Raw genomic sequence first — 23,745 nt, 5'->3', positions numbered from 1 at the left:
AGGAAAAATATAATACTGTTGAGGAAAAAAAGATATGCAGTGTAAATGATAGATAATTTCAAAAAGAAGGCCAGAAAGGGGAGTAGGTAAGAGGGGAGGAACCATATCTGGAAAGATCTCTTGCAGAAAGGGGGATGTCATCTGTCTTGAAGGAAGCTAGAAGGTGGAGGTGAAGAGAGAGAACATTACCCTGCCCATATAGGGTGTTAGAGTATCTTGTTTGAGGAACAAGGAGATAGCTACTGGATTGTTAGAGGACATGGAAGAAGGTAGTATGTAAAAAAAGACTAGAAAATTAGGAAGGAGACAAATTATGAAGAGCTTGAAAAGCTAACCAGGGACTTTTTACATATGATCCTGGAAGAAATAGTGAGCCATAGGAGGTAATTGAGTAAGGGGGGCATTGTCAGACTTGGGCTAAAGTAGGTCACCTTGGCAGCTGAGGCGAGGACTAGTCGGTGGAAGTTACAGGGATAGAAATATTTGACCTCTGTATAAAGGAAAATATTCTCAAAATTAGAGCTGGCTGAAAATAAAATGGCCTTTGCTTTCCTCCCTGTGAATCTGGAGGGCTACATGTTGAGGATATCGTAGAAAGATAGGAGGATCCCAGTAGTGGAAGAGATGATCTCAAAGGTCATTCAGTTATTACACAAGCTTTTACTAAACAGTTCCTATGTGCCAGCTTTGGGGATATAAAGAAAACAGCAAGCTCTAAGATTCCAGGATTTAATGAACTTTTTTTAAATCCTTAAGTAATATTTCCATTTCTTAGACAGTGCCACCCTTTATTAGGAATAACAGTAAGTTTTTCCATTTCTCTTTTTTTCCCCCAGGGGTGAAGGAGACAAAAGGAAAGGTTTCTTTTCCCTAATTAAATTTATTGTCTTATTTTCAGCACTTTCAAGTCAAAGTTAGTAGTCTGCCTTTCATTCACTGTCAAATGACAAGAAGTGTTTTATTTAAAATCATTTCTGCTTTTTTATTTTAAAATAGATATGTGGAACTGACCAACTATTGTGATTACAAAGACTACCGGGAAACTATATTGAGCAGACCGATGCTGTTCTTTATTAACGTCCGAACAGAAGGAGATTCCTCAAGAGGTGGGTTGGAGAAGTAGACCATGATCCTTTCTTTTGCTGTGCTTTATCCTTAACTTGGATTCTGTCATTCTGGGCCACTGCCACAGTGGCCAGGTGGGAGACTTGCCGATTCTGGGGCTTGCCCCAAGCTTGATATTGGCACATTTATGGTTTACATCATTGCCCAGAGATCATGACAGAGGTCCAGGAGTTGGGATTTATTATGGTCATAAAGAAGATTCAGGCCTAAGAGGAAAGCAAAAGGGCTCTTTGAAGGTAAAACATCACAGGCAAAGCACACCAACAATTGACAGCCAACTTAATTAGAATCCCAACATGAAAATCTTTCTGCTTTTTCTTCTTCAGTTAGTAAACCTCTCAGAGTTTTTTGGTGTAAGTATAACATAGGAGCAAAGGTAAAGATTTGGAGAAGGGAATCAAGAGTTTATCTAAGCCAGCCCTGTAATTTTTACAGATGAGGAAACCAAGGTCCAGATAAGTTGTATTGTTGAGTTAATTAGTTTTATTTGTGACCCCATTTGGGATTTTCTAGGCAAAGATACTGGTTTGCCATTTCCTACTCCAGCTTATTTTACAGATAAGGAAACTGAGACAAACAGGGTTAAGTGCCTTCCTCAAGGTCACACAGCTGTTAAGTATCTGGGGACACAGGTACTCTCTCCATTTCATTACCTCAATCTCTAAGATTAATTGACTTGCCTCCCTTCAGTCAACTGATAAGAACCAGGATCCAAACTCAGAGCCTTTGGCCTTAAACCTAGCACTTCCCATAGCTTCCTTGTTCAAAATTCCAAGGTGAGCTGTTTCAAGACTTTATTTTTGCTTTCAGATGGCATTTTACATTTGGTGCAAGGTGTAAAGGGATGATTGACTTCTAAATAAAACCCATCAAAGATTCATTCTCATTGAGATTCTTGAAACTCTCTCTCCATTTCATAATTCAACACTCCAATACCTTCTTCTAGAGAGAAATCAGAGGCAGAGAACAGAGCACACTATAAAGAGCAATTTCTGTTAGCAGAGCTTAGTTGCTGAGGCTGTTTGGCTTGATGACCAGAGAGCCAGATATTTCTATAGAGCTGTAATTCACAGATATATCAAGTCCACCTCCTGCCTAACTCACTCAGGAGGAAACTAAAGAACAAATAAGAGGCCTTTGCTACTTTAGCATCAGCACTGAAAGTACAGGCAGAGATACATAGGACCTGTCAAAAATGCAGAGCTGTGTGAAATCTTGTTAGAGGAGATTTGGAAATCAGGGTATTGAATGAGCTTGCTGGTCTTTTTTTAGGGGTTGCTAGAGAAAATTAATGCACTGTGCGAAACCACTTAATGGCTGACACATCTTTGTGTCCACCTGGACAGCTTAGCTGAGTGGTGAAGGCAAAGGAGACAGATGCTGTAGTGTGGGAGAGTAAGAGGTCTTGGGCTATTAGTCATTCAAATTTATTAGCTATTAGTCATTCAAATTGGAAAACTTAAAGTAGTTCAAATGGGTAGACCTGACCCAAGAATTCTGGTCCCAAACAGAAACAGTTAGCTTTTGGGATCTCTAGGGATAAATATGCTATGATATGGGATGATATGGGAGTATTTTTTTCTTCTTTAAAATAAACTCTAATTTTCATTTCTTAAAAAATTCTGATGATTTGAATTTGAAGTTAGAGTGAACATTTTCATTCAAGGAAAAGAGAAGCCTAAGGGCTTGAGGGATAGACTAATGTAGAACTTTGGGCACTTAACTAATTCTGTGACTACTTGGGATTTAACTTTATTATCCAGGTGAGAGATTAGGAAAAAGCCCCTTCAAGAAACAAGAAGATTATAAATTTAAGACTTTCCTAAATTCCTGACTTTTATACCTTAATGTCTCAGTAATATATAGTAAGCTCTTTGAGGACAGGGACTTTTTTTTTTTTCACTTTGTACCCTTAATACTTAGTATCTGGTATATAGTAGATGCTTAATAAAAGAATGGAATAGAGACTAGATTTAGTCTTTGCTTCATTATGTCATCTCCTAAGTATAAGATTCAGATACAAATTCTCAATTAAAGTCATAGACTTATAAGTTTTTAAAACAATGATGCCTAAATCTCATTTTTTTTTCTTTTTTAAATTTTAAACTTAAATATAAAATGAGAAGAGAAATACAAAAACATTGCCATGTATCTGCTATCAGTTTCTATTTTATGGTTAAATTTATCCCATTCTATTTTAAGGTATAATTACTTTTTGTGTGTTTTCCTTCTATTTTTTCCTCACTAACCTCCTCACCCCATTCCTATCCCTCCTCATCCCTCTGCTTTACTTCTACTCAATACCTTACTCTCCTATTCTTTAATCTATTTACTTCTTCTAGAATGCTTCTACTGACCCTATCTCCTTGCAATCTTATTTCTTTATGAGTTTAGCAGACTTTTGTACCCTTCTAAATTTGTATGTTGTTCCCTCAGGATAATAGCTACTAGATCTTAAGTAATTAATTTGTTTTTTTTTTTCCTCTTGTTTCCAGTATTTTTTTCTTAACCTGGGAGTTTTGAAATTTGCCTATGATATTCTTATAAGTTTTCCTCTTGGGATCTCTTTCAGGGGGTGAATAGTGGATTTTTTCAATTTCTGTTTTGCCTTGTTGTTCTGGAACTTCAGCACAGTTTTCCTTGATAATTTCTTAAAACAATGTATCAAAATTCTTTTTTAATCATAATTTTTAGGTAGTTCAGCTCTTCTTATGTTATTTCTTCTTGATCTTTTTTTTCCAAATCAGTTGTTTTTCTGACGCTTCATATTTTCTTTTACTTTTTCATTCTTTTGATTTTGTTTTAATTATTTTTGGTGTCCTAGAACATCATTAGCCCCATGCTAGTTTTCAACAAATTATTTTCTTCCTTAAATTTTTGATTCTTTATTTCAAATTGGTTGACTTTTTTTTCATAAAGTTCTTTTTTCCCCTCTAATTTTTCTTGATCTCTTACTTGATTTTTAAAGTCCTTTTAAAGTTTTTTCAAGAATTCTTTTTGTGCTTAGGACCATTTGACATTTCTCATTGAAAAAGAAGTGACTTTTTTTTCTTAGCTTCATGATCTTTCTCTGACCATGAACCCAGATCTTCTCTATCCCCATAATAGTTATTTTTGGTTGGGGTCTTTCTTCTTTGCTTGCTCATTTATTTATTTTTTAAAATTTTATTTTTAGCAGTTGTAAATGTGATCAAGTTCCAGTTTCAAAGTATAGGGATGATGCCCTAAAACCCAAGCCCTGAAATCTGTCCCCAGGACTTCAACTTGGATTCTCCTCTAAATTTGTAATCCATGGCTAGGACTCTTGAGTCATGCTATCCCACAGCTGCTCTTGTTGTTTCCAATATTTTCTCCTTAACCTGGCAGCTTTGAAATTTGGCTATGATACTCCTGTAAGTTTTCCTCTTGGCATCTCTTTCAGGTGGTGATCGATGAATTTTTTTTTCTATTTTAGCTTTGTCCTCTTGTTCTAGAAGTTCAGGGCAATTTTTCTGGATAATTTCTTGTGGTCCTATATCAAGATTTTTTTTATCATATTTTTCAGATAGTATGAGTCCTTTGCTTACTCATTTTTATTTATTATTTTATTTTATTTTCCCCAGCTATTAGTTTAATCAGGTTGTAGTCCCAACATATGAGGAATTATTTCCCAAGCCTCAGATCTTGTTTTATCTGAGGTCTGTCCCAGGGCTTAACTTTGGGATATCCTAATCCACGTCTAGAGTTCTTGAGTCATGCTATCCTATAAATGCTCTTGTTCTCTGCAATCCCTCTGGTGGTTGTAAAGTACAGCTGTTCTCTCTGCACTGGAACTGAAACCAGGGACTCTGCTCTCCCAAAGGTGCCCACAGTCAGCAGGGTCCCTGTCCCTCTGCCACTGCATTCACCAGGTTTATGAGGGCTTCTTTTTCCTCACAGCAGCAGTTCAGCCTGCATTAGGTCAGTCAGCACAGCTGTGTTTCACATCCCTGGAGAGTGGAAATTCCTTCAGTCTTCTCTCACTGGATCAGAACACCACACTATCAGTGAGATGTAAGTTCTTAAGGCTGAGGTTGGCTCCCAAGTCCAGCTATCCCCAGGACTTATTGTTTGTTGGTTTCTCTGAGCTGGCCTTGAGGCATTTCCACTTCATTCCGCTTAACCTCCACACCTGGAGATCAGGTCTTTCCTGGGGTCTCCTTATGTAATTTTAGGAGAACAACTTCTTTACCCTGACTTTTGTTTATTTTTACTGCTCTACATTCCCTCTGAAGTGATGTTCTATCTCTTTTTTTGTGGAGAAAATTTGGGGAGTCAGAAATTTTCTGACCTATTCTGCCATGTTCAGAATCTTCTTCACCTAATCTCATTTTATGCTTCCCCAGTCTGTCACAAAAGGTGTGAAATTCTAAGGTAGTATTAAATTTTTATTTAAAATACACCAATAATCGTCATACAAAGTGGGGTGAGGATAAGAAGTATGCCATAAAATCATAGAACTACAAACACATTGTGAAGGATGGCTTGGTGGATTGTGAAGGAAGGTGCTTATGTAAAAGATGAAAAATGATCTCTAAACTGTACTTTCTACCTTTAGAAAAGACGTATGCATTTCTTGTGAATACACGACACCCCAAGATCAGAAGACAAATTGAGCATGGGATGGATACAGTCATTTCCTCAGTGATTGGAGAAAGCTACCGACTTGAGGTAAGTTTTGAACTGTCTGAATTTAATGCTACTAAGAATTAGAGATAGTTCAGTGATGCAGTGGATAGAGTGTCAGGCCTGGAGTTAGGAGGAGCTGAATCTAAATTTGGCTTCAGACACTTACTAGCTGTGTGACCTTGTGCAACTTTGCCTTAGCTTCCTTATCTGTTTTCCTCAGTTTCTTCATTTGTAAAAATGAGCTGGAAAAGGAAATAGCAAATCTTTTCAACATCTTTGCCAAGAAAACCCCAAATGGGGTCACAAAGAGTTGAAAATGACTAATTGGCAAAGCATCAAGATATTAGAGAAACAACAAAGGGATGGTTATTAGGAGATCTGGATCTTGTCCTAAGGCCTTAACTTATTATAAGATCTTGGTTAAGTCATTTTTCACTATGTCTGTTTGGCCACATAAGATTGGGGGTGATAAGTCCCTTCTACCCAATACAAACCTTATGAACTTAAATAAGATGTGGACATGGTAAGTAGTTAGTACTTCTTAGAAGAAAGGTGATATGACTTAAAGAAACACAACAACAACAGGTTTTTAAAAGGCTGAATAGAAGAAAGATGGGATATTAATATTTGCCATTATGAAAAACAAAAAGAAATTCTAATTACTGTATAGTAAACTTAGTTTTAAGGACAGTGATACAATCAAAAAAGTGAAAACACATTCTTAGGGATATGCTTCCCTCCAATGAAATGCAGTTGGCCTTTTTAAGGTACACTTGATTATGATAACAAACAATGAATAACCGGGACAGTAATATCCCCCAATTTAATAATCATGTCCTCAGATCTTGAAAATATTATGAGAACTGGTACTTCCATGGAACTTTATCATCTACTAAGCACATTCTACAACTGGTCTCATTTGGTTTTCATAATACTACCATTGTAAAGTAGACAGGATAGGTACTGTTATTATACTTTTACAAATGTGGGAATGGAGGCTGAGAAAGGCTAAGTGACATCAAAGGAGTGGGGAAAAGGTACTTTAATAATATTAATAGTTAGCATTAGCAGTGGGCTTTAACATGGATTTTCTCTGATCCTCATGACAACTCCATGAGGTGATTGTGATTTTTTTTTTTTTATAGATGAGGAAATGAGGTCCACAGAGGTTGAAGGCTTTGACGGTTTTAAATTTTTCTATTAGGTAGAAAGTAATTATCATCCTCAAGCTTAGATGGCAAAATTGAGCACAGGAAAATTAGTCCTGAACTCAGGACTTTCTGACTTGGAATATAGCTCGATAATACCTGGAAAGCTATATATTTGACCCCATTTTTTAAAAAATTACAAATCTAATGCTCTTTCTTCTACATCATAGACCTTAATAAGAATTCTTTTGGGCACTGATAAGTCTTAACAAAAATGGGACACAATAATAACCTGAATAAATGTGTTAAATCATATGATTGATGGTTCAGTTAGATGACTCTAATTCTTTAGTCTTCTAACACTTAAATCATACTAGTGGCAAGATCTGGTAGGGAAGGTTTTTAGCTTAATGCAAACATTCCCAAGCTGTAGTCTTTCAAATTCTTAAGAAACACATAATAGGGACACATACACAGACTGTTATTTTACACACCCCAAACTATGAGAGAATAGATAATGTATTTTTATGTTGATGTTGTTTTACTGTCTTTTTAAAAACATCTTTATATGTTAATGTTTGTGTGGCTATTCATGGAGGTTAAAGAAATATCTTTCTCTTTTTTTATAGTTTAATTTTCAAGAAGTGGTCAAGAAGTTTTTTCCTCCAGGAAATGAAGTGGTTAACGGAGAAGACTTGAATTTTGTATATGAATTCAAAGCTGATGCCTTGTTTGATTTCTTCTACTGGTTTGGCCTCAGCAATACCACAGTTAAGATTAATGGAAAAATCCTGAATTTGTCTAGCACTAGCCCAGAAAAGAAGGAAACGATAAAATTATTTCTGGAAAAAATGAGTGAACCTCTTATCAGAAGAAGCAGTTTCTCAGATAGGAAATTTAGTGTTACTTCTAGAGGTATGTTAACAATCTTAAGGCCTAATTTTATATTTTATCTTTTGGGATCCTATAAATTACATAAAAATGGAACTATTGTTATAAGTAATGGGAACCAATTCACTGGGGGAGAAAAGCAGTGCTTATTGGCTAGAGGGAAAAACATAATATGGAAAACAAGAAGTAGAAAATGTTTGCTCTGAAATAGAAATATACTATCTTTCCTTTTTTCTTTGTAAAATGAAGACTCTGTATTCCATTTTTTTTGTTTTGTCCTTTGTTTTGTTGATCACAGTAGTAATTTTCCTTCCCTCCTTAGGAAAGATAGGGCTGTTGTGAGTCTTAACAGATTCTTCCCGGTTTTCCTGAAAGTATATTATTGTGAACAAATATCTAGCATAAGATAGATTGGCTGGCTGATGGAGAAAACTCTTGTCTTCATGGCCACTCCAAAATGGAACAATTCTGGAAGAGCTATTTCAGTCTACTCTGATCCAACAGCTATCATTTATGGACTCTATAACTATAACTGAAAAGGTAGAGAGAAAGTGAGCCAGCTTGACAGTCAGGAGGAAATAGATTCTAAGTCTTCTCTCTGATACTTACTGGCTGTGTGACATTGAGCAGCTATCTTAAACTATAAAGGAGGAGAGGGAGAGAATAGGCATTTATGTAGTACCTACTATGTGTCAGACAAGTGCTAAGACTACAAATATTACCTCATTTGATCCTCATACTATTCTTGGGAGGTAGATGCTATTTTTTTTACAGTTGAGGAAACTGAGGCAGGTAGAAGTTAATAATAATCTGTTGCTCAGTCATTTTCAACTATTTTTGACCCTGGTTGGGATCTGAGGCTAGATTTGAACTTATGAAGATGAAACATCCTGATTCCAAGCCTAGTGCTTTATCCACTCACTGTGCTACTCAGCTACCCTCTAATAATAATAATAACAACAAAAATGATAGCTAATATTCATATAGTGCTTACTACTGGCCAGGCTCTGTAGTTGGCACTTTATAATTAACTCATCCAGTCCTCACAACAATTCTGGGAATGAGGTATTGTATGATGCCCATTTTATAGATGGGGAAACTGAGGCAAATGGGGCATGAGTCAGGTCACATAGCTAATGAGTCCGAGGCTGGATTTGAACTCAGGTCTTTGAACCCCAAGCCCATCCTCTATCCATTGTGTCAGATAGCTGCCTCAGTACACTACAAGATGCAGTATAGTTGCTGATCAGCATTGGTAGAGGGAATTTTTTTGGAAGTTGCTTATACCAGTGAAGGATTTCTGGGCCCTTACCACAAAGAAGTCATTAAGAAGTAATTTGTTGCTTAAACATGCACACAAGGTCTTTTTATGAGGTCACTCACTCAGTTTGAGGACTGTATGAAATCAGACAAAGTTCAGAGAGCACCTTTGAGGATGAGTTTATTGCTCTGGGCTATAGCTCTGAATGATCCTCCCAATCCCAACTACCCCTCTCAAAAAGGTTTGTGCTTTCTGATCACCAGGCAAAACGTGGTGACAGAGTGTATCTAACCCATTCATTATAATTCCATCTCCAGCACTGGAAAACTCATCATAAGCACATGCTCTTTTGACCAGACATGTCATTTTTGTACACAAAGGACAGAATTTTTTTTTATTATTTATCTCCTGGGTTTTTCAACAAGTCTGGGTCCCTCTACTAGTTGCTTCAAATTACTGTCACAGGAGAGGTTTTCTAAGACGTGTTTCTGTGTCCTCAATTTCTGTACAATAAAACCATGCTTCCCTTGCTATTTTTCAGGCTCTATAGATGATGTTTTTACCTGCAGTCTGTCACCTAGATCATCTTTGACGGATCCTCTTCTAGCAGAATTTCCAATTTCAGCAGTCTTGGAATCCGAAGAGAGACCCAACAAATTCATCCGATTTGTGTAAAATGGCGTTTTTCAAACTGAAAACCGTGTGCCTAGACTTTGGGGTCACAGGCAGGGGTGGTGGTAAGAGAGGGCCTTCTCCCACTTTTTGTCCTCTTTTATTTCCTTAGGAGAGGTCAATCCTTCTCCAACCACCTTCATTAAGACTCTCATAGAGGGACTTTTTTGTTTAATTTTCTACCAGATGTGATAACCCAGCAGCTCTGACAACTGAATCATTTTAGAGATGTGCTCACCAGGGCTAAGGACATTCTCCTTTAGGCCTGTGGGAGAAGCTGTGCTTTTGGCAACCACAGCCTGCTTTCTCTACCTTGTGGCTGGACATTTTCTGATTTATTTTGTGGAAATCATGAGAGCAAGAGGTATCCCTGCCATGCCAAACAAAAGAGCACTGGATTTACTCGGTGACTGGGAACATTCCTACCTTAATCCCAATTTAGCAGGCTTATGGTAACCACTATGGCAATTGGTACTCTGTTTTTATAAAGCTAGAAATGGGTTAAATTCTTTCACACCAAAAAATGGGAGTTTAACTTCTTTGTCGCTCATGTAAAATATCCAAGCTGATAAATCTTCTGGAGAATTAGTTAGTTTGATGGAGAAGATAACTATACCCCTATTTGAAATGTGAATTCCTGAGACCTCCCCAAGTTCAAAGTGATCTGGGTAGTTCAGGAGGTAGTGTAGTAGAGAAGAGTGTTGGATCTGGAAACAGGAGACCTGGTTTCAAGTCATAGCTCTGCTTCTTACTACTTGTTTTGTGATATTCTCTGGATCTTATTTTTCTTGTCCATAAAGTGAGGAGACTAGATTGGGTGGCCCCCTAAGAACCTTCCAGTTTAAAAATATATGATCTTGAAATCCTATGAAGCTGAGTGATTGATAGCTGTATTATGAAGGTAATGAATAATTTAATTTACTCCTTCATTCACAGCAGTGCATGTTTGTTATTGTCTTTCTTTGAAAGAGCTTGTGGCAATCAGAATACTAAAACTGAATGGAAGAAGAGTTATCTTTGTCACAGTGCTTTTTAATGGCAAAAACAAACAAAAAACCCAAACCAAACCAAACCAAAGAATTGCATTTGAGATTTGAGTTAAAATCAATCCAATCCAATAAACATTTATTAAGTACCTACTAAGTGCGAGTTACTATACAAAGCAGTATGGATACAGTTAATAAAAAGAAAGAGTTCCTGCTCTCAAGGAGGTTACAATCTAAAGTGGGAAATAATAGAGAAAAGAAGGTAGAAAAGAGTTGGGGCAGGACAGGGGACAACCAGCAGAAGCATCTTGTGCCATGGCATAGTTACCAGGCAGGACAATGGATGTAAAGTAGATTGATTTGATTTTCAGCCCTCTATAATGGAAGGCATTAGGATAAGCTTGCTATTACCCCTCCAACCCTCCAATCCAAGGAGAGAGAAGGATGAGGGAAGTGGTTTTAATTAAGGCTTAAGTCAGCAACATGGTGGTTAGAGTAGAAGTGATGAGTTTATCCAGGGAGAGACTAGGAACCATGCCACAGCAGAGGATACAATCATCTCAAAGATAAAAAAAAAATCAATCATCAACAACTGCATAGATATATTGTTATAGATGCTTGTGTTCAGGGTATAATTTTGTTTCAAAATTTTTCTATAATCTATTGGCTTTCTTTTACCAATTTGGACACTCTGGATAACATTACTTTTGTTGGTATACACTCAGGCAAGTGCAATTAAGTGATTTTCTTAGCATTTAATATGATAATTATTAAATTGATTGCCCTCCTTCCCACTAGATTGATTATTTAGCAGATATCTACTGAGTACCTGCTATGGGCAAGGTAATGTGTTGGTGACAAGAGTACTTCTTCAGTGACTTGATGAAATACCATGTGCTTCTTTGTGGTTCCTAAACAGCTGGGGACCTTCTTGACTTGATGGAAAATTAAACAACCAGAAGAAACATTTTTCGGAATGGGATTAGCAGGTAGAAGCAAAACAAGACTTGGAACTCCATGGCAATGGGTCTTTAGGGGAAACTGAAAGAAAATGGTATATAATAACCAAAGGGGATAATTGCTCTTCACAGAATTCTAATGGAATTGTACTTTCATTTGTGTGCTGAAGTTTGAAGTCTTTAGTAATTGAGAAAAAAACCAAGTTTCAATTTAATTCAAAAAGCTTTTTTTAAAGATATGCTTTAAAAAAAGAATATACTATGTACTAGGCATTGTTTTAGGCACTAAAGGAATACAAAGACAAAACTGAAACAATTCCTGCTCTCAAGGATCTTATGTTCTACTGTATTGAACAAAACATAATCTAAACAAATGTATTCCTTACTTATATTTGTCCAGTTTTCCAATTATAATGAAAGCTACCTTCAATAAAGGAACACCTTTTTTTTAATCTTAAGAAAAACAGCAAAAAATCATAGATTTAAATGTTAGAAGATCTTTATGTTTTAATCCCTTCATTTTACAGAGGAAGAGAAAAAACCCACAATGTACCAGCTACCTTACAAATATTATCTCATTTTATTCTCACAAAATCTCTGGGAAATAAGTATTATTATTACTTTCATTTTACAGTTGAGCCTGGACCAGAGTCAAGAAGATTCATTTTTGCTGAGTTCTAATCTAGCTTCAGATACTTACTACTGGTATGACTCTGGGCAAGTCACTTTATCCTATTTGCCTCAGTTTCCTCAACTGGGAACTGGAGAAGGAAATAGTGAATCATTCCAATATCTTTGAAAAGAAAAGCCCAAATGAGGTCACAAAGAGTTGGATACAACTGAAATGACTGAACAACAGCAATAAAACAACAAGTCAATAGAGACCTAAGTGGCCTTTAATATCTAAGTAACCTAATTCATACTTTAGTCTCAAAAATCTGTAATACATGAGACCTGATACAATGTATCATCAACCTTGCAGAATATATTCTAATCATTTTTGCCAAGACCTTTAGATGTTATAGCACTAGGCTTACAACTGAGTTTGGATGACCCACTTTTTCTCTATATGGACCATACTGTATTTAACTGTTACTGAATTCAGTGGCCAATTGTTCACTTTTGAATGTATATCTTGTGTACTACTTATGATTAAATAATGAAATAAAAATTCAGATTCCTTTTTGATTTAGAATTGGATTCAGAACTAACCTTGGTACCCAAACAATAGGAGTACTTGAAACCAAAGCTCAAATATTTTCCTTTTTTTGTTCTCCTAAAGATAAAGAAAGCTCTTGACCGCTTACTGAGTCAAATGAAAAGAAAACAACTTAAAAGCTCCAAAGCATTCTATTTTAAAACTGCACTAAGACTTTTTGGAACTGATAGCTACTAATAAGTGGTAGAACCTGAGTTTTCCATTGCTATTAATTCCATGCTTTTACAACTACCATGATACCTGTAAACAGGGGCTGTTCACAAGTGCTGCAATTTACTGGAAAGACTTATTACTTGTGAACAGTCATTATGGAGTAGCTTCATCTGTAGCTTCTCTCCATAGCTTTCTAACAGTCTGTGCTTCAATCAGACCACATGAATCTCTTTGGTCCTCAACTTCTTCTTCTGTGAAATGGTGTAGTTTGATTTTTGGTGATGTCTAAGGTTCTTTCTCACTCTTTATTTGTGTGTATTTGAATGCTGCTTTCCTTTAGAGAATCATCTCTTACTTCATCACCCACTTCATTTAGCCAGCCTTGTGTGAATTACTTTTGACCATTCCCATAATTTAAATTCATTCTTAATGAAGATTTGTCCTAGTGGGAAAAAAAAGAATCCAAAAATCCTGGGTTCTGAGAATTTTTTCTTTCCCTTCCCTTCCCTCCTCTCTCCTTCCCTTCTCCTTCCCCTCTCCCTCCCCTCTCCCTTCCTTCTCCTCTCCCTCCCCTCTCCCTTTCCTCCCCTCTCCCTCCCCTCACCCTTCCCTCTCCCTCTCCTTTCCCTTCCCTCATCCTTCCCTCTCCCTCTCCTCTTCCTTTCTCCTCTCCCTCTCCCTCTCCTCTCCCCTCTCCCTCTCCCTCTCCTTCTCCCTCTCCCAATCCCTTTCCCTCTCCCTCTCCCTTCCCTTTCCCTTTCCCTTTCCTTTTTCCTTTCCCTCCCTTCTTTTTTCTCTTCACTTCTCTCTTCCTTCTTGTTCCCTCTGGTAGAAGCATAATCCCTTTCCCTCATCTAAGTTTTTGGGAAAGAAATGGAAGCTTTAGGTTCACTCAGTTTAACTCAGTTTCTGCACAGCAGAGTCCTATAAATGTCCAAGTCCCAGAACTACTTTGCTGGGCTAACAGCAATATCTTATTTGGGAATCCTGCTTCCAAAGTCAGCATAAAGTCAGCCTCCCTAATTTAAAGACTCCACAATTTATATCCACGATGAAGGAAGTTTCAAAAAGGAATTCTAAAACAATTTTGATCAATGACAAAATTATAGCCTCACAAAGAAGCTGCTCAGAAAGATCTAGTCTTTGGATAGATAAATTTTCATGTTTATCTAAAAAAATTAGAGTCAGAGCCATACAGCATTGTACTCACAATAAGAAAACATTACAAGCTAATAAATGGCATGCCTTGACATTGGAAGGGTCAAAAAATCAAGCCAACAAGCATTTATTAAGCACTTATTTATTAAGTCCTATTAAATACAGAAGATACAAATAAAAGCAAAAAGAAAGTCCTTGCCTTCAAAGAGCTTACATTCTAATGGGGGAAGACAACACACAAAAGGGAGTTAAAGTGAGGGTGGGAGTAGAAGGAGATAGCCATGCAGAGAGCATGGTAGTGTAGTCCAGAGAATGAAAGTTGGCTGGTCTGCCTTTTTCCTAAAAATGGAGGTTGTGGAAGAATTTTAACTAATGGAAGAAAGGGACCATAAGGAGTAGAAGGAAAACAACTAAAGCATGGAATCCATTTGAAGGGAAAAGATTTCTGTTGGGTCACAGTTGTTGGAGTAAAGGTTTCATGAAAGAGGAAGTTCAAAAAAGCTTTAAGAAAAATTTTAATTCATGTGTTAGAAACTAACAAGCTTGCTTTGAGCTTTATGTAGAAAGGGGTGGAACCCCATCTGGAGATGGGTATTGGGAACCCCTCAGTTTCCTATTAATTAATGTCTCTTAGGAGGCTGGACTGACCCTGGAAAGTTTGTGGACATTTTGGATATAGCAAGAAAGGATATTCCTCTTCTTTGCATCATTTAGTGATGCCCTGTATGGAAGTAGGGATGTCACATTAGACGTTCTGAATTCTTTTACAGGAAATAAGAGGTTAATGATACATTTCTCCATGTAAAGAATGAACAGAGTGCTACAAAAGAAGAGAAATCTGATAATAAAGACACTGTGAATTAGAAGTACTATGTAAATAAATGCCACTATAATAGGAATTCATAGTTCGGCTACTTGGCCAACCTCAATGTGATATTTCTAGAACCTGAAAACAAATCAACTTCATTGTTTAAAGGGGTTGCCTTGGACAATCAGATGACATATGCAGAAACAGTTCTCAGATCACAATAGAAAGGGCTAACATGATGCCCTCATATAAATATTGAAATAGAAATGTTTCTTCAAAGGAATGAACCGCAGAATAGTAGTAATACTGTTTTACAAAAGCAAGCTATTATTAACAAGCACTCTTTGGAAATTCTATAAACTTTCCATTCATTTTAGAATATATTTTTTATGAATGAAGCTATTTTTACTAGTTCTATCAGTTTCAGAAGGGACTCAATTGTGATGAATGCTATCTCATTTTAGATGTTGATACAGACTCATGGGGCAGCTATGTGATGAAGTAGATAGAGTACTGATCTTGGAGTCAAAAAAACTTTGAATTCAAACCCAGCCTCAGACAATAACTGGCTGGATGATTCTGGGCCTCAGTTTCCATTTGTAAAATAGGTGGAGAAGGAAATGGTAAAAGCACTCAAGTATCTTTGCCAAGAAAACCCCAAAAAGGACCACAAAGTTTGGACACCATCAAAAATGACCCAACAACAACAGGTTCAGAGTTTAGAATCACAATAATTTTTAAATTGAAAGGGATCTCCTTTCATCCAGTCTCATCTAATTACCTTATCTTACAGATGAAAAAACAAAAGGCTCCATAATCATGAAGCTCATTAGCAAAGTTGGGACCAGAAATAAGCCCTTTTAATAGTTTTTAATACTATATAGCTCCAAGGATACTTCCTCTTTTATGCAAGCCCCCTACAAATGGACCCAAGGTTCAAAGTATTCTATAGACCTATATCCACTCAAAAAAAAAAATCTATCTCACGATCCCCTACTGGTGTATTTAGTTTTACTGGTGAGGTAGAAGACACAATCATTACAAACTAAAGGCATTTAATAAAATAGGTGAGAACAGTAATGACATTTCTTCCATTAATTTGGGACATACTCTCCCACAAACATAAATACCTTCAGCATGAAAAGGGTACACTTAGAGAATACAACTGGAGGGGTATATAAGTCACATATGTGCCTTGAGCAGAAGTGAAGGGTAACTCATCCATTATTGTCTTTGGGTCTGTCTGTTCCATGATGAGTATAACATGTAGTTTCCACCATGGAATGGCTGTGCATTGTGTCCCAGTGAACTTTTTTGAGTTAGTGACATGGGTTGTTGTATACAATTGGAGGGGGAAGGATAATGTTGGGGACTAGTGGGAGATGGGGGTGACACTGCTGTCCCCATCTCTATTGCTCATCAACTCTCTATTAAAACTCTTAGCATGTTCAGGTTTTTGAGGTCATTGATTCAATTCAGTTGAATCTCTCTCTAAACCAGCACAACCTAGAAATGGGATCATGGTGTTTTCTTGTTCAAAGTTTCTATCTAACTTAAGGTTAGAAAGCCCTTATAACTCCCATTTAATTCCTTTGTGAGACTCAATTGATATAATGGTTGCAAAGTACTTTTCAAAACTTAAAGCACTACATAGATGCCAGTTGTTATTGTTATTTGTGTTAACCATTTCAAGGGGGCCCTATCAAATAAGCTCCACCAAGTGGGGTGGGTCTAGATCACTATATATATATATATATATATATATATATATATATATATATATATGTATATATATATGTATATATATATATATATATATATACATATATATTTTTTCTGTTCTTCCCTCACCTTCCCCAATATCTTGTATCTTACCAAGTAAAATCTAGTCAATGCTAGTCAATGAGCCTGCTAGGAGCCAGGTATGGTGCTAAGAATCCCTAGGGGACAGTAAGACAAAAAGGAAAAACCAAATCCTTTTCCTACTCTCAATGACATCACAGTCCAGTGGTAGAGAAAACACGCCAACAACTATGTACAAAGAAAATATAGATAGGATAAATTGAAGAGTATTTTAAAGGGGAAAACTAAGATTAAAGATTAGGAAAAGGTTATTGTAAGAGGGAAGTCTTTAGATAAGACTTGAAGCTAGGAAGTGGAAATGAGGAGGGAGAGAGTTCTAGGAATGGAGGACAGTCAGTGAAATGCTCAGATTGTAGAAAATAATTGTGTCTTTACTGAACAACAGCAGAGACCATTGCATCAGAGAATATAAGGGTTGGGGAGAATAAGGTGTAAGAGGACTTGAAATGTTGCGGGGAGGGAAGATTTTAAAGAGTTTTAAAAGCCAAACAGAGGATTTTATGTATGAATGTAAATATTAATTTGTAAGTTCATGTGAATATGAGTAAGTACAAAAACTAAGCTAAGGAGGCAATGATAGTGTTTTCCTCTTGGCCCACATACCATTGCAGTGCCAAGACCCTAAAGGAAGTCACGAAGAGTGAATTGAACAACACAGACCCGAAGAATGGCGATAAAGGTTTATATCCAAAGCTTTCTCTAAACTCCCAACACCTTTTCCCACCGATCACACTTGAAATGATCTCTTTGGTTTAAAGTGAATTTCAGTTGAATTGACCTCAAAATCCTGAACAGGCTGAGAGTTTTAATAGAAAGTTGGTGAGCAATGGAGATGGGCACAGCAGTGTCACCCCCACCTCCCAATAGTCCCCAAAACAACGGACACAGCCTTATCCCTCCCCCTCCAACTGTATACAACAGCCCGCGGGCCACCAGCTCAGGAAAGTTCACTAGGGCACAATGCACGGCGATCGCGTGATGCTCACGTCAAGTCAGGTCTTGGAGCCGTGTCCCCGAGTCTCCAAAGCGACGGGTCACAATAAATGCCCCGGAGCCCCCATTTTTCTGTTCCTAGATTTCAGTCGGCTGCCGAATGAGTCCTGGCAAAGGATCCTAGCGTCCTGAACTCTGCTAGCAAAAACATACAAACAACTGGAGACTGACGGGAACTTGTTTCCCAACATCCATTCCAGCTATGTCCGGACCAGGTAAGAGAGCCGCGCCCTACCGCCACCCCCAGCCTCAGCCCCTCACCCGCTCCAGCCCGGAGCTCTCGTCAGGGGCCGAAAGCCGGGAAGCTCATTCCTGGACTAGGTAGGGAAAGGGAACTACCTGTGTAGTTTAATCCAAGGTCCCTCCTAAGCCAGTGCAGAGTTGACAAAAGAGAGAGGGAAATGACTCTATGTGTGCTGTGTGTGCGTGTGTGTAAGAGACAGACACACAAATACACACAAACACACGAGTCATCCCCCTTTCCAAAACACAGACAGAGAAAGACGCTCATTCATAGCCACTCCTCCGTTGGATTCTTCTTTCTCAAAATATGCACTTGGTTGCCTTCAGTCCCTTGTGATGATGAATCTCAAAAAGCCCCGGACAGGTCACATTTAGGAGCACAAGGAAACAGATCAAGCAGGGAAGGAGTCAGGCAGTTTTGGAGAAAGAGTGGGCACAGCATCCCTGCTTCCCGTCCCCAAGGGAGCATCATACATACATTCCTCTGCAACATCCCTTCCCCTCCAGTCAATTTGCAATTGTAAAAACAGTTGAAATAAGTCCAGCATTATTATTAATATGCATTAGTTATGGGAGGAAGGAGGGGGAGAATGGTAATGGAGGCACTTGAAATCACTGTGGTCATGGTCATTGAAAGCAGATCTGGCTTAGGGCACCCGGGGAGACTTTAATATGTGGTGGAATGCAAATAAATGCCAAAGCAAAAGGTTCATGTTTCACAGTAGTATGGGGGCAGGACAGTGCAGCTAATTCTAACCTTGGCTGGGGGATGGGAGACTGTGGTTATTAAAAAGGAAATTTGTATGTAACAGATGTGGTGTTCTTCGTACAGAGTATGCATACATATGCAGCAGCTTTCCTGAATTTAGCTATTTAATTTACACTGAGTTGGGGAGGAGAGAACCTCCTCCTGCTGGGATACTAGCTGCCTGATTACTGTGCACTCAATTCCATCCTTGCCATTCTAATGACCCCAAATACCCAGTTGCGGTTGTCTTGCTGTGTAATTGAGGCTCCAACATCTAGGGAGCTGTAGGATGTTGTAAAACTTTAAGTTAACAGAATTGTGGGCCCAAGCATGCATGAAAGGAGTATTTCCATGGGTAGGGAGAGAAATGGCAGGATTGTGGAAAAATCCACCTCTTTATTGCTCTGTCACAAATTGATTTAGAGGGAAATTATTGAGACCTAGACTGTCTCAGGTCCCCATATATATAGTAAGTTACAGAGCTAGAATTTGAACTTGGGTCTTCTGACATCAATCTCAAAGGTCTTTCAACACCATCAAGCCCTGTTCCTTGAGTTCTTGAGTTGTGCAAATATTTGGGGGAGAAAAAACCTTTTATCTTCAGGGCCTTTGCTGGAAGTCCTTAACTTCAAGGGACTTCCCTCTTGTTGAAGCCTGAAATTACCTTATTAGGGTTCAAAGGCAGATTATAAAAAGCTTAAAATGTCCAAAATGACTGGTTGAAGTCACAAATGTATTAACTGAAACTCATTCGTGTTAAAGTGTAATCAATTAACCTATCTGTTGAGATAAATGCCAGATACCTAACCATTGATAGGAGAGTATTCTGAGATTCTGCAGAGGCAGGAGGGGAGGAAAATTAGAATACAACAGGGTCTAAAAGGCATAAACTTCCTTTTAAAAATGTTTATTTTTTTTGCTGAGGCAATTGGGTTTAAGTGACTAGCCCAGGGTCACACACCTAGGAAGAGTTAAGTGTCTGAGGCCATATTAACTCAGTTCCTTCTGACTTTTCAGGGCTGGTACTCTTATCTACTGTGTCATCTAGCTGTCCCTAAAATGTTATTTTGATAATTTTCAATATAATTGGTTTCTTTTGCAATTTTTTGTACCTTATTTTATGTATTTAAATTATTTTGAGAAAGGAGCCATAAGACTTCACCAGACAGCTAAGAGAGGGTCTATGACATAAAAAATGGGCCAAGAACCCCTAGAGAGAGAAACTTAATTGACTCAACAATCTTTGCCTAGTAGGTCTTGTTTATGTCCAACTGTGAGCAGATGAAAAGACACTGAATATTTTTGTCCCAGGCAGTTATATGTACCAGCCTAGCTCAGCAGAAAAATGTCACTAAACTGTGTTAACCTACTGACATAGCTCTATATAATTTGTAAAACCATGTTTTCAATAACAGATTTTTAAAAATAAAATTGTTCTTTCTACAATCCTCTTTATTGAGAAAACTAAAAACAAACACTCAAATAGACATCCTCAAATAGACAAATTCTTCAATACATATCTAAAGCATGTCTGACAAAGTAAATTCCCATAGTAATCATGGCTGGAAAAGGATGTTTCTGTATTTTGAGTTTATCACCTGTCTGGGCAGAAGATTAGTAGGTTTCATCTTCACTCTTTTGTATTAATGGTTCATTATTACTTTGGATAATTACAAAATAAACTGGGAAGACCTTTAAGAACTAATGAGAAAGGAAAGTGAGCAAAACCAGAATAATTTTTACAATAACAATATTATACGGCCTTCCAAGATTTTTTTTTCTATAATATTGTCTTGTCAGACTCTTATGTGACTGCATGGACTTTGTTCATGCAATTTTCTTGGTGTAAGGATCATGGAGTGATTTGCCATTTCCTTCTCCAGTGTGCCCTCATTTTATAGATGAGGAACTGAGGCAAAAAGGGGTTAAGTGACTCAACCAGGGTCACACCAGCTAGTAAATATCTGAGATTAGATTTGAACTCAGATTTTCCTGACTCCAAGCCCAGTGTACCAACTAGGTGCCCCCACCATTGTTTAGTTATTGCCTAATAGGATGATGATATGCTGTTGGTTATTTTGAAAGGAGCTGCTATAAATATTTTTGTACATTTAAATTCTTTTCCTCTTTAATTTCACTAAGATATAGACCTAGTAATGAAATACATTACTGGTTCAAAAGGTATGTATAATTCAGCATAGTTTCAAATTGCTTTCCAGAATATTTGAATCAATTTCCATAAACAATGCATTAGAGTACCCAGTTTTCTTTTTGTATATGTTTCTTTATTATTATTATTTTTAACTTAAACTTTTTATTTCCAAAATATATACATGGATAATTTTCTACATACACTCCTACAAAACCCCATGTTTTAATTTTTTCCCCTCCCTTCTACCTCCTCCCTCAGTTGGTAAGTGATCCAAATATGTTAAATCTGTGCAATTCCTCTATACATATTTCCATAAATAACATGCTAGACAAGAAAAAATCAGATCAGAAAGGGAAAAAATGAGAAAGAAAATAAAATACAAGCTAACAACAAAAAATGAAAATGTTATGTTGTGGTCCACACTCAGTTCCCACAGTCCTCTCTCTGAGTACAGATGGCTTTATCACAAGATCATTGGAACTGAATTGAATCATCTCCTTGTTTAAAAGAGCCACATCTATCAGAATTGATCATTACATAATCTTGCTGTTGTCGTGTACAATGATCTCCTGGTTCTGCTCATTTCACTTCATATTAGTTCATGTAAGTCTCTCCAGGCCTCTCTGAAATATTCTCCTGATCATTTCTTATAGAACAATAACACTCCATAACATTCATATGCCACAACTTATTCAACAATTCTCCAACTGATGGGCATCCATTCAGTTTCCAGTTTCTTGCCACTACAAAAGGGCTGCCACAAACATTTTTGCACACGTGGGTTCCTTTCCCTCATTTAACATCTCTGTAGGATACAAGCCCAGTAGAAACACTGGATCAAAGGGTATGTGCATTTTGATAGTCCTTTGGGCATGGTTCCAAATTGCTCTCCAGAATGGTTGCATCACTTCACAACTCCACCACCAATGTATTAGTGTCCCAGTTTTCCCACATCCCCTCCAACATTTGTCATTATCTTTTCCTGTCATCTTAGCCAACCTGAGAAATCTGAGAGGTATGTAGTAGTACCTAAGAGTTGTCTTAATTTGCATTTCTCTGATCAATAGTGATTTAGAGCACCTTTTCATATGACTAGAAATGGTTTTAATTTCTTCATCTGAAAATACCCTGTTCATATCCTTTGACCATTTATCAATTAGAGAATGTCTTGAATTTTTACAAATTTGAGTCAGTTTTCTGTATATTTTAGAAATGAGGTCTTTATCAGAACTCTTGAATGTAAAAAGGGTTTCCCAGTTTATAGCTTCCCTTCTAATCTTGTCTGTATTAGTTTTGTTTGTATGAAACCTTTTTAAACTTGATATAATCAAAATTATCTATTTTGTGTTGAATAATGAATTCCAGTTCTTCTTTGGCCATAAATTCCTTCCTTCTCCACAGAACTGAGAGGTAAACTATCCTTTGTATTTCCAATTTGCTTAAGATATCACTCTTTATGTCTAAATCATGAACCCATTTTTATTTTCTTTTATTATAGCTTTTTATTGACAGAACATATGCATGGGTAATTTTTCAACATTGTCCCTTGTAATCACTTCTGTTCAACTTTTCCCTTCAGTCTCTCCACCCCCCCCACCTAGATGGCAGGCAGTCTCATACATGTTAAACATGTTAAAATACATTTTAAATAATATATATATATATATATATATATATATATATATACACATGTCCACACAATTCTCTTATTGCACAAGAAAAATTGGATTCAGAAAAGTAAAAATGACCTGGAAAGAAAAACAAAAATGCAAATAGTTCACATTCATTTCCCAGTGTCCTTTCTCTGGGTGTAGCTGATTCTGTCCATCATTGATCAATTGAAACTGAATTGGATCTTCTCATTGTTGAAGAGAGTCAAGTCCATCAGAATTGATCATCATATAGTCTTGTTGCCATGTACAACGATCTTCTGGTTCTGCTCACTTCACTCAGCTTCAGTTCATCTAAGTCTCTCCAGGTCTCTGAAATCATCCTGCTGGTCATTTCTTACTGAACAATAATATTCCATAACATTCATATACCACAATTTATTCAGCCATTCTCCAATTGATGGGCATCTACTCAGTTTCCAGTTTCTGGCCACTACAAAGAGGGCTGCCACAAACATTCGTGCACATACAGGTCCCTTTCCCTTCTTTAAGATCTCTTTGGGATATAAGCCCAGTAGAAACACTGCTGGATCAAAGGGTATGCACAGTTTGATAACTTTTTGAGCATAGTTTCAAATTGTTCTCGAGAATGGTTGGATCCATTCACAACTCCACTAACAATGCCAGTTTTCCTGCATCCCTTCCAACATTCGTCATTATATTTTTCCTGTCATCTTAGCCAATTTGACAGGTGTGTAGTAGTATCTTAGAGTTGTCTTAATTTGCATTTCTCTAATCACTAGAACCATGAACTCATTTTGACCTTATCTTTGTACAGAGTGTTAGGTGTGTGGGTCAATGCCTAGTTTCTGTCATACTAGTTTTCAATTTTCCCAGAAGTTTTTGTCAAATAGTGAGTTTTTAATCCCAGTAGCTGTGGTCTTTGGATGTGTGTTTGACTGATTCTTAATTTCTCACGGAGTCCTTTATTTCCATTTGTTCAGTTCTAATTTTTAGTGAATTATTTTCTTCCATTCCCTTTTTTAGATCTTTTTGTATTTGGCCAGTTGAATTTTTAAATGAGTTATTTTGCTCGATGGATTTTTTTT

At 37.2% G+C, this 23,745-nt stretch overlaps 2 protein-coding genes across 3 annotated transcripts in view; both read left to right on the top strand.

Moving 5' to 3' along the window:
* MEDAG (mesenteric estrogen dependent adipogenesis) overlaps positions 1 to 11,083 on the top strand; it is a 29,771-nt gene extending 18,688 nt beyond the window's left edge. The window contains exons 2-5 of the mRNA XM_003764499.3: positions 997 to 1,106; positions 5,702 to 5,814; positions 7,550 to 7,835; positions 9,614 to 11,083. Coding sequence (XP_003764547.1) covers positions 997 to 1,106; positions 5,702 to 5,814; positions 7,550 to 7,835; positions 9,614 to 9,747 — 643 coding nt within the window. The 3' untranslated portion in view covers positions 9,748 to 11,083. The remainder of the gene's footprint in view (positions 1 to 996; positions 1,107 to 5,701; positions 5,815 to 7,549; positions 7,836 to 9,613) is intronic.
* Positions 11,084 to 17,843: 6,760 nt separating this feature from the next.
* TEX26 (testis expressed 26) overlaps positions 17,844 to 23,745 on the top strand; it is a 45,841-nt gene continuing 39,939 nt past the window's right edge. Inside the window, exon 1 of one of the 2 annotated variants that reach the window (XR_004233137.1) lies at positions 17,844 to 18,098. Coding sequence is in view for 1 of the 2 variants with exons in the window: in XM_023499603.2 (XP_023355371.1) it covers positions 18,086 to 18,098 (13 nt within the window). In the remaining variant the exon portion in view is untranslated. The remainder of the gene's footprint in view (positions 18,099 to 23,745) is intronic. The other variant, XM_023499603.2, reaches the window with a different exon arrangement.

This window comes from Sarcophilus harrisii, chromosome 3 (genome assembly GCF_902635505.1).
Source record: "Sarcophilus harrisii chromosome 3, mSarHar1.11, whole genome shotgun sequence".
Classification (NCBI taxonomy): domain Eukaryota; kingdom Metazoa; phylum Chordata; class Mammalia; order Dasyuromorphia; family Dasyuridae; genus Sarcophilus; species Sarcophilus harrisii.
Note: the sequence above shows the minus strand (reverse complement) of the source record. Positions and strands in the feature narration are given on the sequence as shown.